Source organism: Molothrus aeneus (assembly GCF_037042795.1).
Source record: "Molothrus aeneus isolate 106 chromosome Z unlocalized genomic scaffold, BPBGC_Maene_1.0 scaffold_33, whole genome shotgun sequence".
Taxonomy (NCBI): domain Eukaryota; kingdom Metazoa; phylum Chordata; class Aves; order Passeriformes; family Icteridae; genus Molothrus; species Molothrus aeneus.
In genome coordinates, this window is record NW_027098761.1 from 688,895 (window position 1) to 701,660 (window position 12,766).

General features: G+C 46.2%; 1 protein-coding gene across 1 annotated transcript; it reads right to left on the minus strand.

The window, feature by feature from the left end:
• Positions 1 to 4,750: 4,750 nt before the first annotated feature.
• On the minus strand, positions 4,751 to 5,774 carry LOC136569472 (zinc finger protein 892-like). Its single transcript, XM_066569868.1, has 2 exons — positions 4,905 to 5,774; positions 4,751 to 4,834 (listed from the first exon to the last, which is right to left on the minus strand). The coding sequence occupies exons 1-2, from the start codon at positions 5,772 to 5,774 to the stop codon at positions 4,751 to 4,753; spliced, it is 954 nt and encodes a 317-aa protein (XP_066425965.1).
• Between the last annotated feature and the right edge of the window lie 6,992 nt (positions 5,775 to 12,766).

Sequence of the window (12,766 nt, forward strand, 5' to 3'; positions counted from 1 at the left end):
CTGCGGACGGGCGGGGAGCAGCCGGCCCCGCTGCGGCTGCCGGGCAGCTCTCAGCCGTGTCTCTGCGCATAGGGCAGGAGCCGAGCCCGGAGCAGAGGCAGGAGCGGACCCTGGAGCAGAGCCAGGAGAGGAGACAGGAGCAGAGCCAGGAACAGGCAATAGCGGCAGCTCACCCTGCCCAGGGCCTCAGCCCCAGCCGCAGCCCCAGCCGCAGCCCCAGGCTCAGCCCCAGCCGCAGCCCCAGCCCCAGCCCCAGCAGCCCCAGCCCCAGCCGCAGCCCCAGGCTCAGCCCCAGCCGCAGCCCCAGCCGCAGCCCCAGTCCCAGCCCCAGCCGCAGCCCCAGCCTCTCCCCGACCGTCCTCAGCGGCAGCCGCTCGCTTCCAAGGCACTCCCGCTTCCGAAAGAGGAGGGGGCCCACCCTCCAGGACGTCCTGGAGCTCCACAGGAAGAGGAGCCGCCAGCGCTCCAGACGGCGGCGCTCCCGACGGCGGTGGTCCAGGAGACGGAAATAAACTTCTATTTCTCTGCCAGCGGAACTCTGCGCTCTGCTTTCTCTCCTGTCTCAGACTGGTGCTTCTCCCTGACCCTCATCATCGGCCGAGGGCCCCGGAGCCCTTTCGAGGGCTGCAGGAAAAGCTCCCTCAGTCATGACCATCGAACAGCTTCTGGAAGAGCTCTGGGGTGGTGCTTCCAGAAGAGTCAGGAGTGAAAGACTGGTCAGATGTGTGCAAGTATGAGAGATTGGAAGGATTGTTAGCTTGGAACGTTCCGGGTGCATGTGTGTGAGGAAAAGGGACAGCTTGCACCTCACCTTTATTTGCACCTGTGAGAAACGATCCTCACTTCTTAAAATTAAAAATAATTTATTAACCTACAACAAGGGACAAAAATAAGATAAAAGGGTGCTTAGCCACATCCAGAGGCACACTGCGCACACCTGCAACAATCCTTAATATATAAGGCTATTGACGCACCAATCCCCTGGTAAGCTGACTCTCCCCACACTCGTGCACATGGCACTCTTCTGACCCAGCTCCTCCTTTGTCCCCCCTCGCTTCGGCTTTCCCAATGGTCAGAAATCAACTTTCAACACTACAAAACTCATATATAAAAATACCAGACCTCAACAACTTATTTTAACCTTACAACATACATTTAATGTTCACAAGAGCCAACTTCGCACTATCCGTTTATTACGGCACCGGTTCCACATGATAAGGAGTTTGGTTCCACTCAGCAGTTAACTCATTGAGTGTTGAGTGGACCACTGTGCTAAGAAAAGGCTTCAGGAAGGAGCACCCTGAGCCTGAAGAGCCTGTTGCCAGGTAGAGGTTATCTCATACTGCTGGAAAGTGTCAGGGGTGTGCCTGGGTTGTGCTAAGGGCTATACTTCTGAAATACATGTGTGACTTTACTGCTGCCTCTATACACGTTTCCTTTGCCAATCTCTGCAAGATTCAGTGATGGATAAAAGTATTCAGTGTAATAAATTCACATGATAAAGGACAGGCAGGTGAAAGGACCCAGGCACAGTTAACACAAGTGTTTTTCCCCAGCTCTGGGTAGTTTGTTCAGCTGTCCAGCAGAGCTGGACACATGATGGACCTCAGGCACTCCTCAAGAGAGCAGAGATCATGAGGGAGTTCATGAGGGATGTGTTGGACGTGCCATTGCCCTGAGGGTGCTCGTGCTGTGTGTGCCGTTGCTACCATCTCTCCTAAAGCCAGACACCCCTAAATAAACAAGTGCCCAACATGGCACAGTGTCTGCAAAGTGTCGGGAGTCTTTGCTGTCATTGCTGTCCTTTGCTGTCCTGGCTGCTCCTATGAGGCTTGTCCTGCCTCACCTTGCTGCTCTGGCTGCCTGGGGTCACACCTGACAGAGAAACCAGGGCTGGACCCATGGTGGTACTAACCCCTTTAGTCTGCTTCTCGTATTTTTTCTTGGCATTTCCCCAATTTTCTATTTCTTTTTCTTTCATCTTTCATGAAAACAAGTTGTATTATTGCTTTGGATTCCCAACATGTAACCTCGTTTGTGTTTTAATCTCACTTTCAGGTATATTTAGAACTAAATTTCTTTGCAATTGTGGATCAAGGCTCCTTACGTTAAGCCTGTCAGAACATCCTGCTTAGCTACTTCCCACATTAGTCATTGCTCCATAAATTGTAGAAAATTCAATATAAAGGATCATTCCTGCCTAAGATGTGGATATGGAGTTTATAACACACCTTCATGTTTATGTCTACAGGGCTATGTTGTAGTGCTTCCACATCCTGCCCCAAAATCTGTAATTCCTTAACTCGGGTTTGAATTTTGGATTGCCTTCCATCTGTGTTTGTGCATCTGCAGGAGGGGATGTGGTAGAAGTGTCAGAGTAACAGCAAGATGTTGCAAAGAAAAGAGGCTTTATTAGAAATGTGTTCAACAAAAACCCAAACCAACAAACTGTAATAGCTAATGGTCTTACAGTCTCAAGTCAAACCTACTTTTATTAGAGTAAAATACTGTGACCTAAGAGCTGTGAAATAGCAGTATCTCAGAGTTACAATACTTGTTTAAAAACCAAAGAAATAGCACTGAAATGTTTCATTTCAAAAGTATACTTTACCTAAATTGGAAACATGACAGTTTTTGTTTTCCCCTGAAGCATGATGCTAAATGTAGCATTTTAAAAAAATACGTTGGAAACCCAGGACTGAAACATCTTTTGATCATATGCTGATGATTAATAAAGAAATTCTTCTTTTGATCTTCTTTTGATTTATCTATAATGCTTAATCATGAACCTATGGAATTTGCCAGTTCATTTTATAGCAATTTCACACCTTTATTCACATTCCCAACTTTGTGGTTCAGTTTTAAAAATTAGCTTATTTTAACTGAGCCATGCAGCAACTTGCTTTGACTCTGATGGAACTTTTTTTGTATACAATTTTGTTTGAAGAAATGAAACACTGGGGCAGTTGTTGAGCTATTCTTATGTCCCACAGTAAATAAATAAAAATCCATCTGTTTTATGAGAGCAGGTTGTATAAAAAGGCAGATGACGTGAATTATGAGGTGGTTAAAACTCAAATATTCTTTATCCATAAGCCTGAAGTCTGTCTCCTCTTGCATGGGAAGAAATTAAAGAGAAAGCAAAGCAACTACTGCTGAGAAAGTTTTCCTTACTTCTGGCTGCACAAAGCAGCTCAGCTGCCTGGTGCACCCAGCCCATGCACCAGCTGCTGAAGCATGAATTTGTTTCACTCCTCAAATGAAACTGAAATCACTTTGGGAAAGCAGTGAACCCACACACATTTATGGTGTCAAACATGTTTTATATTTGTATCTGTTGGTGGAATTTGCAGCACATCCTTGGTAAGGTTGATTCTGTTTCTGGTTTGACAAAGTTATTTCTAGGGGAAATGTTTTTTTCCTTCTTAAATTATTTTCAGCTGCCATTTTTACTTTTGTTGTTGTTTGGTGAACTATGAAAAGGAAATGATAGCAATCAGCCTAGGCATAAAGAGTGGCAAAGCCTCATTCAGCTGCAGTAATACCAAAATTTCAAGGGAGTCCACAGTACCACAGCATGGATGAGCAGAAATGCCTCCTGGTGACTGATCAGGGCTCCAGCTGCGTAAACAGTGGCCCTGTGTGAAAGCACAAAAGGCAAAGATCCCGGGCTGGGATAAGAACAAGTTACTGGGAACCACAACAATATTGAGAACAGAAGGAATAAGACAAAGAAACTATTTAAAGGGAAAACTGTGACAACACCGACCCGGCTCTTCCGGACCATGTATTTTCTCTCACCTGGAAAGGACACCCTTCTCCTTGGGTGTCTCGGTTCCTCCGCGAGCCTCTCAGGAACCCTGGGCCAGTCCCGAGTTGGCAGACACCGGGGGGGAGCAGCCGGCCGACAGTGGGGAGACACTCTCTGTGCCCCGAGGGTACTGAGGGCACCTGGGCTGGTCGCCTGTGCAGCACAAGAGACACCAGAGACATCGGTAGAAGAGAAAAGGGCTGACTCTTAGCAGGGGTTAATCCACGGTTTTATTAGGATCCCAAAGGAGCTCCTGCACCTCAGGGGGCCTCCTGCCGAGAGCCCCGGGAGATGTGCCAAGGTCACATTTAAAGGGAGGTGGAAACCGAAAGTAGATAACATTTTACCAACCAATAAGTGACCCTAAGGGATGGGTACTGGGGGATGGACATATAGGACAGCGTATGGGGCAAGGCTTGGGGGGCTGACTCCCAGCCTCTGGCTAATCACTCGACGACTTGGACAGAAACTTCTGGATGGAGGGGTGGGATGCTGAGTGATTGACAGAGAGCCAGGGTGGGGGTTTGGGGATGATCTCATCCCGGGAGAGGGATAACACAGGTAAAGGGAGGGGAGTACAGTCTGGGATAAACCATTTGGGAAAAATATGGGAATACAAAACAAAACTACTTCAAAATATTACAAAATATAAAAACGCACTACAACACTTGGGAGAGAGAGAGAGTTCCATTATCTGTCTCTGGCAATGGCCTGAGGTGGGATCAAAGATGATGACGGGGACATGGCCGATCTCTCATGTTCTTTGGTCCCACCTCACATCATTGCCAGGTGCAGGCAAAGGGACAGGTGTCTTCCCAATGTGGATCTTGGGGAATGTGGGTCACCAGGTCTTTGCCCAGCATGGATCCTGTGATGGGGAATGAAGTTGGAGCAGAGGACAAAGCTCTTTGTGCAGTGGGGGCACTCACAGGGCTTCCCTTACTGGTGGGTTTGTTGCTGTTGGGTCAAGGATGGCTGCCAGGAGAAGCTCTTCCCACACTCCAGACATTTGTAGGGCTTCTCCTAGTGTGGATGTGCCAGTGGGTGATGAGGTTGGAGTTGAAGTAGAAGCCCTTCCTGCAGTCAGGGCAGCAGAAGTGCTCTCCTCCATGTGAATCCACTGGTGCAGGAGGAGACTGGAGCTTGTCTGAAACCTCTTCCCACACTCAGGACACTCACAGGGCCCCTCCTCAGTGTGGATCCGCTGGTGGCAGATCAGGCAGGAGCTCGTGCTGAAGCTCTTCCCACATTCCTGACACTCCAAGGGCCATTCACCACTGTGGATGTGCCGATGCCTAATGAGGACAGAGCTGTTATTGAAGCTCTTCCCACATTCCAAGCACATGTAGGGCTGCTCCCCACTGTGGACCATCTGGTGACAGATCAGACTGGAGCTCTGGATGAAGCTCTTCCTACATTCCCCACACTCATAGGGCCGTTCCCCAGTGTGGTGCTGGGTCAGGCTGGAGCTCCAGCTGAAGCTCTTCTCACATTCTAAGCACTTGTAGAGCTTCTCTCCATCAGGAAGCTGCTCATACACCACCAGCTCCAAACTCCAGCTGGATCTCTGGCTGCCATCCTGGCACAGGGTGGGTCTTTCCTCCTTGGAGCACCCTGGGCTGGGTTTGGAGCCCCTCCTTCTGCGAGATCTCTGGGGTTCTTCCTCTCCATTGGATTCCTGCACTGTGGAGCTGCTCAAAACAGCCTCTTCCACGAGGTTCTGCCATGGGGATTTGTCCTCCTGGTCTCCATCCTCAGCTCCTTGTCTGGGGGAGGAAGGACAAGGAGACGATGGGATTTGCCTCCATGCCAGAGGAAGGGGAAGGAGATCGCCCCAGCCCATCCCTGGAAGGACGATGTTGGCAATGGGGCTGTCCTGCAGCCAGGGGCGATGCTGGGCTGGGAGATGGAGGGGGAAAGGGGCAGTGACTTCCTCCTCACTTGCCTGGGTGTTCTGGGGCATCTTCCTTGTCCTTTCTGCCTGTTTGTTCGTCCAGGCAAGGTTTGGGAAAGGGAAGTCCTGTTTTGGGGGGAAGCAAGATGAGAGTACATTGGGTTGGGAGTTCATTCTGCCCAAATCTCTCTGTAGAAGTTACCAGGTACCCTGTGTCCATAAAAACCTCTGAAACCCCAAGATTCAGAAAAAGCTCCCACCCAGGAGTTCCCCCACTCTGGTCTCTCCTCTTTGGGGTCTCCTTTGTGGGATCCCCCCTCTCTGGGCTGCCGGAGGTCCTGGGGATCCCAGAGGTTCCCCTTCCCTGGGTTCCCCAGTTTGGTGTCAGAGCAGCTCCAGAGTCTCCCCTGTTGGGGTCCCTGTTTCAGGGCTCTGGGGTACCCATGGGTCCCCCTTGCACATGCTCCCAGTATCTCCAGGCTGCCAGAGTTCCCCCCTCTCTGGGGCCACGTTTCAGGGTCCCGGGGGTCCCTCCTATCCGGACACCTCCCCGCAGGCTGCCAAGTGTCCCCCAGCTCGGGTACCACCACTCTCCGCTCGCCCAGGCCCAGCCCCGCCGGTACCGGCGATCCCCCCATGGCTCCGGGTGGACAATGCAGGGCCTGTCCCAGGCACTCCAGTCTCCTTCTCCGGGGGACCCCGCATCCCAGCACCCCCCGCCGGGGCTCTGCCGGCAGCCAGCACGGGGACCCAGCCAAAATTCAGCCGTCTCGGAGCCGCCGAGCGCTCCCCGGGCCGCCTGGAACTCGGCTCCGGTGGCTCCTGGGTGAAGGCGGCGGCTCCGGCCTCGGGCAGCCACAGCTCGCCCAGGGCTGCCTGTTTCACTTCTATCAGAATATTATCTACCAAATTTACCGTCTGGAAGAAAAGAGAATTAAAGTAATATAATCAAACATAACAACACTTGAACTTTTTTTTTTTTAAATAAGAAAATGAGGTAATGACATGAACTGGAAATAATAATTCTGTTTTATTCCACACTTTATAGAATTCCCTGTTGCCAGCAACTGTTTATTGATTTGCATTAGGAAATTGCAGCAGAACCACAGTCCAGCAATGAGGGTGCTTTCCTGAAGCCATATGGCTATCAGTCCTCATGGTGGGCATGCAGAATGGGGAGGAGGAGGAGAATGTAACTTGTGATGAACTTCATCACCATGAACACCAGAATGACCTGCCTGGGGGTTGTGGCGGTGGTAGCAAATCGAGAACCACTTAAGGAGGAAAGCCAAAGCTAGTCAAGGCATTTTCAGCTAAATGCAGTTTACACAAAAGGATGATTAATAAAAAACAAAGGTCACAATCCTGCTTACTTTCTTTTTATTCTCCCAACATTCCTTGGGGAATTTTGGGGAATATTTCAGAATAATGAATCCAGGCTAATTCAGGATAGTTCCTGTGATTGGGTGACTATGATGAAATCTTTGGCAAGAAAAATGTATACGTCCTTCTGGTAGATGGAATAAAAAGAAATACTAAAACCCAGCTGGTACGGCCAGGGTGTTCCTTTTGGCAGTCTCTGTGAAGCAGAGTCAAACTGGCTCATCCCAAGCAGGGTTTTCACTCAGTGGATCTCAGGTCCCTGCAGAGGTGTCCGTGTGAGCGGCTCCTTGGAGTCTCATGTGCTTGGTGGGCATCCATCACGTCAGTCAATGGAGAATGTGAGGTGACTCACAGGAGCAGATGAAGGTGCCCCTTTTGGGATGAAATTAAACATTCCTGCAGCTTCCTTGCCTGTTGCCTGGTTGTGGGTGGTTGTACAGGCAGATCTGCCAGTCTTTGTCTGTCCAGGGAGACTCCCAGGCTGCAAGGAGCTGCCCTAAATTCCTTTGTGGAGGGGGCAGTCAGAAGCTTTGCTGAGCAGAGGCTGCCCAGCAAGTGCAGTGTGACTGCAGGATGCAGAAGAAGCAAGGCAAAAGAAGAGGGGGAAACCTGGGCACAAGCTGATTGAACAGCAGCACTTTTTAGCACTTACTGCCTCAATCCCTTAATTCAGGGATTCAGCCTGTGTCAGAGAGAAGCAAGTCCCTAATCAGCCCTGTCTTGGTACTGGGAGGCTTCTCACAGCCCTTGTGGGACCTTGCCAGGAGTGGAGGCTGGACCTTCACAGACTAGGAAGAACCTTTACCCTGTGAAGTTGAAAGCTGTGTTCAAATAAAGAAGGAAGCCTATAGGAATCACCTCTACCAAGCCCCCTGAGATTTTTGTTAAAGCTGAATTCATGTTTATGGCTAAATGGCATGGGGCTAATAGCTCCTCACACTTTACCATTCTGTTAGAGACTTCATGTTTATCTAAGTGCTTTTTATTGCCTGCACTGATTCAGAAGTAAAGCAATTCAAATGCATCACAAAGACATAATTTCCTTCTTTTCCTCATGTGATAGTCAAGGATCTGAGATACAAAGGGTGACAAGGCAGAAGAACTTTGATGGGAAAAAAAGATGTGAGAAGACTTCTCTCACTTCTCTTCTGTCCATTTGCACAAGGAGAACCCTGTAGTTTTTTAGGTTTCCTGCAAATACTCTTCTATTCTTCTTAATTATAGAAGACTAAGCATATTTAAGAGTCTTTTAGAAATGCAAAGATAATAGATTTTAAATTAATTAATGCAGTATACCATTAATCAAGTCTTCTTGAAAAGCTTTAACTTAACTAGAAAGGTCTGTTGGATTTGTTGTTAATTAACAACAAATTTTAATTTGTTGTTAATTAAGCAATTTAATTAAGCAATTTATTTCTAATGTCTTTAATAGATGAGAGTATTGCCCACAAAAGAATTAGATCTTGAGCAATCTTTGACTCGGGAGGTTTGCCTCAACTTACAGAACATGAATATTAAATTACTTCACAGAGTATGCACGAGGTTGATGTTTCAAGTACAAGTCAGAGATATTTTAATGAGAACTTAAAAATACCTTGCACTAAATTATCTTAAATTCCTAAATCATTATTAAATGTTCATAAGCACAGTTCCTATGTTTTCACTGCATCTTATTCCCTGAAAAGAAATGAGAAAAGCAGAGAAGCACAGGTCAGCCTACAGCTCTGAAAAATCAAATGTGTTCTACACATGCTGAATTCTGGGATACTGCTAAATATTAAAAAGAGCTGGGATACTGCTAAATATTAAAAAGTTTAATCACAAAGAATATTTTTAACATCAGATGCCTGTTACAAAAAAAAAGGAAAAAAAAGAAGAGTCTCATAGTCTGATGAGTGTGTTATCCTGGAGAACACACAGTAAACAGGTTTCAGTGTGTGAGAGAGAGAGAGAGAGGGCTGTAAATTTTTATTGTGATTCCTACGTACAAGTTCCTTTTTCGTTTGCTTGTTTGTTTGAATTTTAATACTTCGCTGGACAATGCCAAACCTGTTGTGTCTTCTTTGTCTGCAGGAAGAGGAAGGAGCAGATTGGAGTGGTTTGTCTGTGATAAACCATCGCTGCAGAGCCTCTGATCTAACTCACAGTAACAGGCAAAGCACCAGATGTAAGGAAAGGCAGCCGGATACACAGACTCACAGAGATGTAAACCAGCCTCTTCCAAGACCTCAGCTGAAATATTAGGGAAAAAACCCCAGCTGAAGCCATGACTATAATAAATGTTGTGCTGCAGAGCACAGCAACAGGAGCAGCCTCCACAGCAGGGCTCGCCACTTCTGCAGAGGGTGATTTGCTCTGTGCTTGACTCTCACCATCTGGGAGGGGCAGCACTTGGAGGCACAGCTCTCCATCCCACATGTTAGAGAGACCTTTGGTTCAGCGGCTGCAGTTTGCAGGAGTCTTTGCTAAATAACATTTAATGGAGAAGGATGATTAATTCTTCTGATGGAAGCCACTAGTGATGGCCCTCTGAGATTGAAGCAGAAAAAACTCAGAATCGCTGCTTTCGTGTCATTGAGGTCTGCTGTTTAATTTTAAATGCACTCCTCTGTTTGTAATAAACCTGACACTGATTTCCCCAGGTGAGCACTCAATGCTGCCTTCTCCCAGCCATCTCACTGACTGACGAGTGAGTTTCTCTTACAAGGGCTGTCATGTGCTTGCTCACTGCTACCATGTCCCTGACAAACCAGGCTACAGCTCTTCCATAAACTTCCAGGAAAAAAAATTACATACAGAAAGAGCAATTTTTGTTTAATTATAACTTTGGGAGTATTTTTTCACCATTTGTGCCATGGTTTATTGTAGCCATACTTCACTGTTACTAACAAATAGCAAAATTCCCAGGAAATTTGACATACTGCAATTCCTTGTAAAGGTTAGAAGCTCATCCTCACCTCTTTTTCACACCTATTTCTGTAATATCAGATTTTTTTTAATTTGAAAAAAAGGCACCTTTTGCAATGTAAATACAGAGATGTCCCACATCCTTGCAGAAAATTATCAGCAGCTACATTTCATAGTTATGAATAATTCCAGCTTGCCCTTGCCCTGGCATTTGTCATTTCTGGAACAAATTTGGAACAAATATGGAACAAATTTTTCCTTATGAATTCAGTTATATTTGTTGGTAAACCTCTGTCCCCTGTGAAAATAGCATCTTAAGTATTTCATTCTCTCAAGGAATGATGAATAACCTTTTTTTTTTAAGCACAAGTACCCTGTTTCACTGAATCAATGCACATAACAGCTGTTTCTGTTCCTGTGTTTGATGGAGATTTATGTCCCATATTTAATGACTGTCATTGTTGAGAACTGCAGAGACAGCAAGAAAGTTGCTGTCCAGAAATAAAAGATAAAGGGGAAATAATATTTTTGTTGGACATGCTGTGCATCTTCAGAATTCAATACTGGACAGAACAGGGAAAAAGGAGAGGAGAAAAGAAGAATAAGGATTATCACATGATGTTGCAGTGTGTTTTTATTTTGCAGGTTATTGTTTGATTTGTTGTTTGGTAGTTGTTTGGGCTTTTTTCCCCCTGTTTTTAGAATGACACAGACTTGTCTTTGTTATTCAGTTGAGCCAGATGTCGGTTTATCTTTTTGCTAGTTAGCTACTTTTCAAACCCCTTCCTCCCACAGCCAGTTGTTAACCCCTCCTGTCCCAAGCAGTTTGCCTCCCTTGTATCCCTTGCCCTTGTGTTCCACCCCCAATTCTCCTGATTAGCTGAACATTGTATCCTCCCTTGTGACCTGCCCCCCCCCTTTATAAGCTATTGTGTGCCCCCAGCTCATTGCCTGGGTCACCGAGACTCGGGGAGTGTAACATGAAATAAAGGAACCCAGTCCCACCCCAGGCCTGTGCTGGTGCTGTTTTTGTTCTGTGTTGCGCCTCCACTGGTAGCTGGGACTCTGCAGAGCCCTGAAAGAGGGGGACTGTCACCCCCCCACTCTCACCATCTAGCCGGGATGTGCGACAACATGTATTATATATTTTTACTACTTTATTTAGCTTATGGCTAGGCAGCAGAAAAACACAGACTAAAACACTGTTCATTTTCCCATCCTGGAAGAGTTTTTTTCCTTTCCTCTGGAAACAGAGAATATATTGGATAGCTGTGTTTCATTTCTTGTAGGGTACTTGACTTTTATTTGTGAAAAGCACAGAAGGCTGCTGCAGCTAGCTTGTCAGGGATGCTGAGAGTAGGAACAGGGAAACCATATAGCTGACAGCAGTGGAAATGCACGGGCTGTGACTGTGTGGGTTTTTTGTATCAGGTGCATTTGTTTGCAGCATGGAGGTTACCCAATGAAAGCACTGAATCCTCCCCAAAACAGGGAAGATTTTGTTCCTCCTCTGTATTGTTCTCCTAGTTAACAGTATGGAGTGTTGCTGTATTCCAGTGGTATTGTCAGAGCTATTTAAATATAGCTTAAAAGCTTCCTATCAAGTCAGGGGGATAGCTCTAGGATAAGATTACACTATTAATTCTAATTGTCTTTTAAACAATTTTGCTCTGTTTATGGTTACTGGAGAGCATTAGCACACCAGGCATCTAAAATTTGTAAAATCAAACAGCATGGACCTGAACATTCCATGTTCCATATCTATCCTTGTGTCTCTGCACGTGCAAGTTTTCTGCCTGTGATAGTATGTGACATGAAAATGATGATTTCTGTTTTATTTATATCAAATTGAGTTTGTGGGATACCAGTGCCTGAACAGGACTCATAAGTATTGCAATTTTATATGAAGTTAATAATTAAAAACAAAAAAAAAATCACATGTAACAAGTGTCTCTGAACCCATGTTTTTAAAATAAAATAGGATGAGGTTTATCTTAAGCCATTTCCTTAACTCTTTGACAGCACCTACTTGGAGATTTAAAACTGGAATTATGAATTAGGTAACAGATCAGCCTGTTAGTAGAATTACTGCTGGAGATTTGGCTCTGACAAATCATGTCAGCTCTTCATGGTGTGTGATAAAGCACCAATGACCCAGCAGAAGGTCACCAAGCTTGACATGATTGTAAGTCTAGATATTTCATGCCAGGGTTTTTGATGATCATTTTGTTCCCAAAGGTTTTCTGCTGTTATCGATGGCTATCAATCAATACCAGATGATATTTGGAATAACACTTTATTATTTTTATTAATTACATAAATGGTGTGCTTGAGTGCATATGGTGGAAGATGTCCCTACTGTGGAGGACCGTGCATAAGCACATTTTGTCTCAAACATTCTGATTGTTATGACAGGGAAGATGTGATCAGAAAAGAGGGCCCTGGAGGTGGGGCAGCACTGTTGTGAGCCAATTTTCTACTCTGCCTGGAGACTAGAGCTCAGTCCTTCACCTTAATTCACTCTCTGAAGAAGGGCTCCAAGGGGCTGGCTGTGCATGTGTGGCAAAACTGCATGAAAAATCTCCTATACGTAAGAGGCTGCACCAGGTTAGCTGTAAAAGGGAGCAGGTTGGGCCTCCTCATTCTGTTTTCCCTCTCTCTTTTAGTCTTGTTTACCCCAGCTCTATATCATCCACATGGCAGGACCAATATGGGATTTATATTCTGGTGAAATTCTCAGTTCTCTATCTTCTCTGACTTAATTTCTCTCC

What these genes read in the sequence shown, in the direction of transcription:
- LOC136569472 (XM_066569868.1), bottom strand. Translation starts at nt 5,774, where the DNA reads ATGCCCCAGAACACCCAGGCAAGTGAGGAGGAAGTCACTGCCCCTTTC. An exon ending in ACATGGAGGAGAGCACTTCT is followed by an intron (nt 4,835 to 4,904) that starts GCTGCCCTGACT and finishes CATCCACACTAG; the next exon opens with GAGAAGCCCTACAAATGTCT.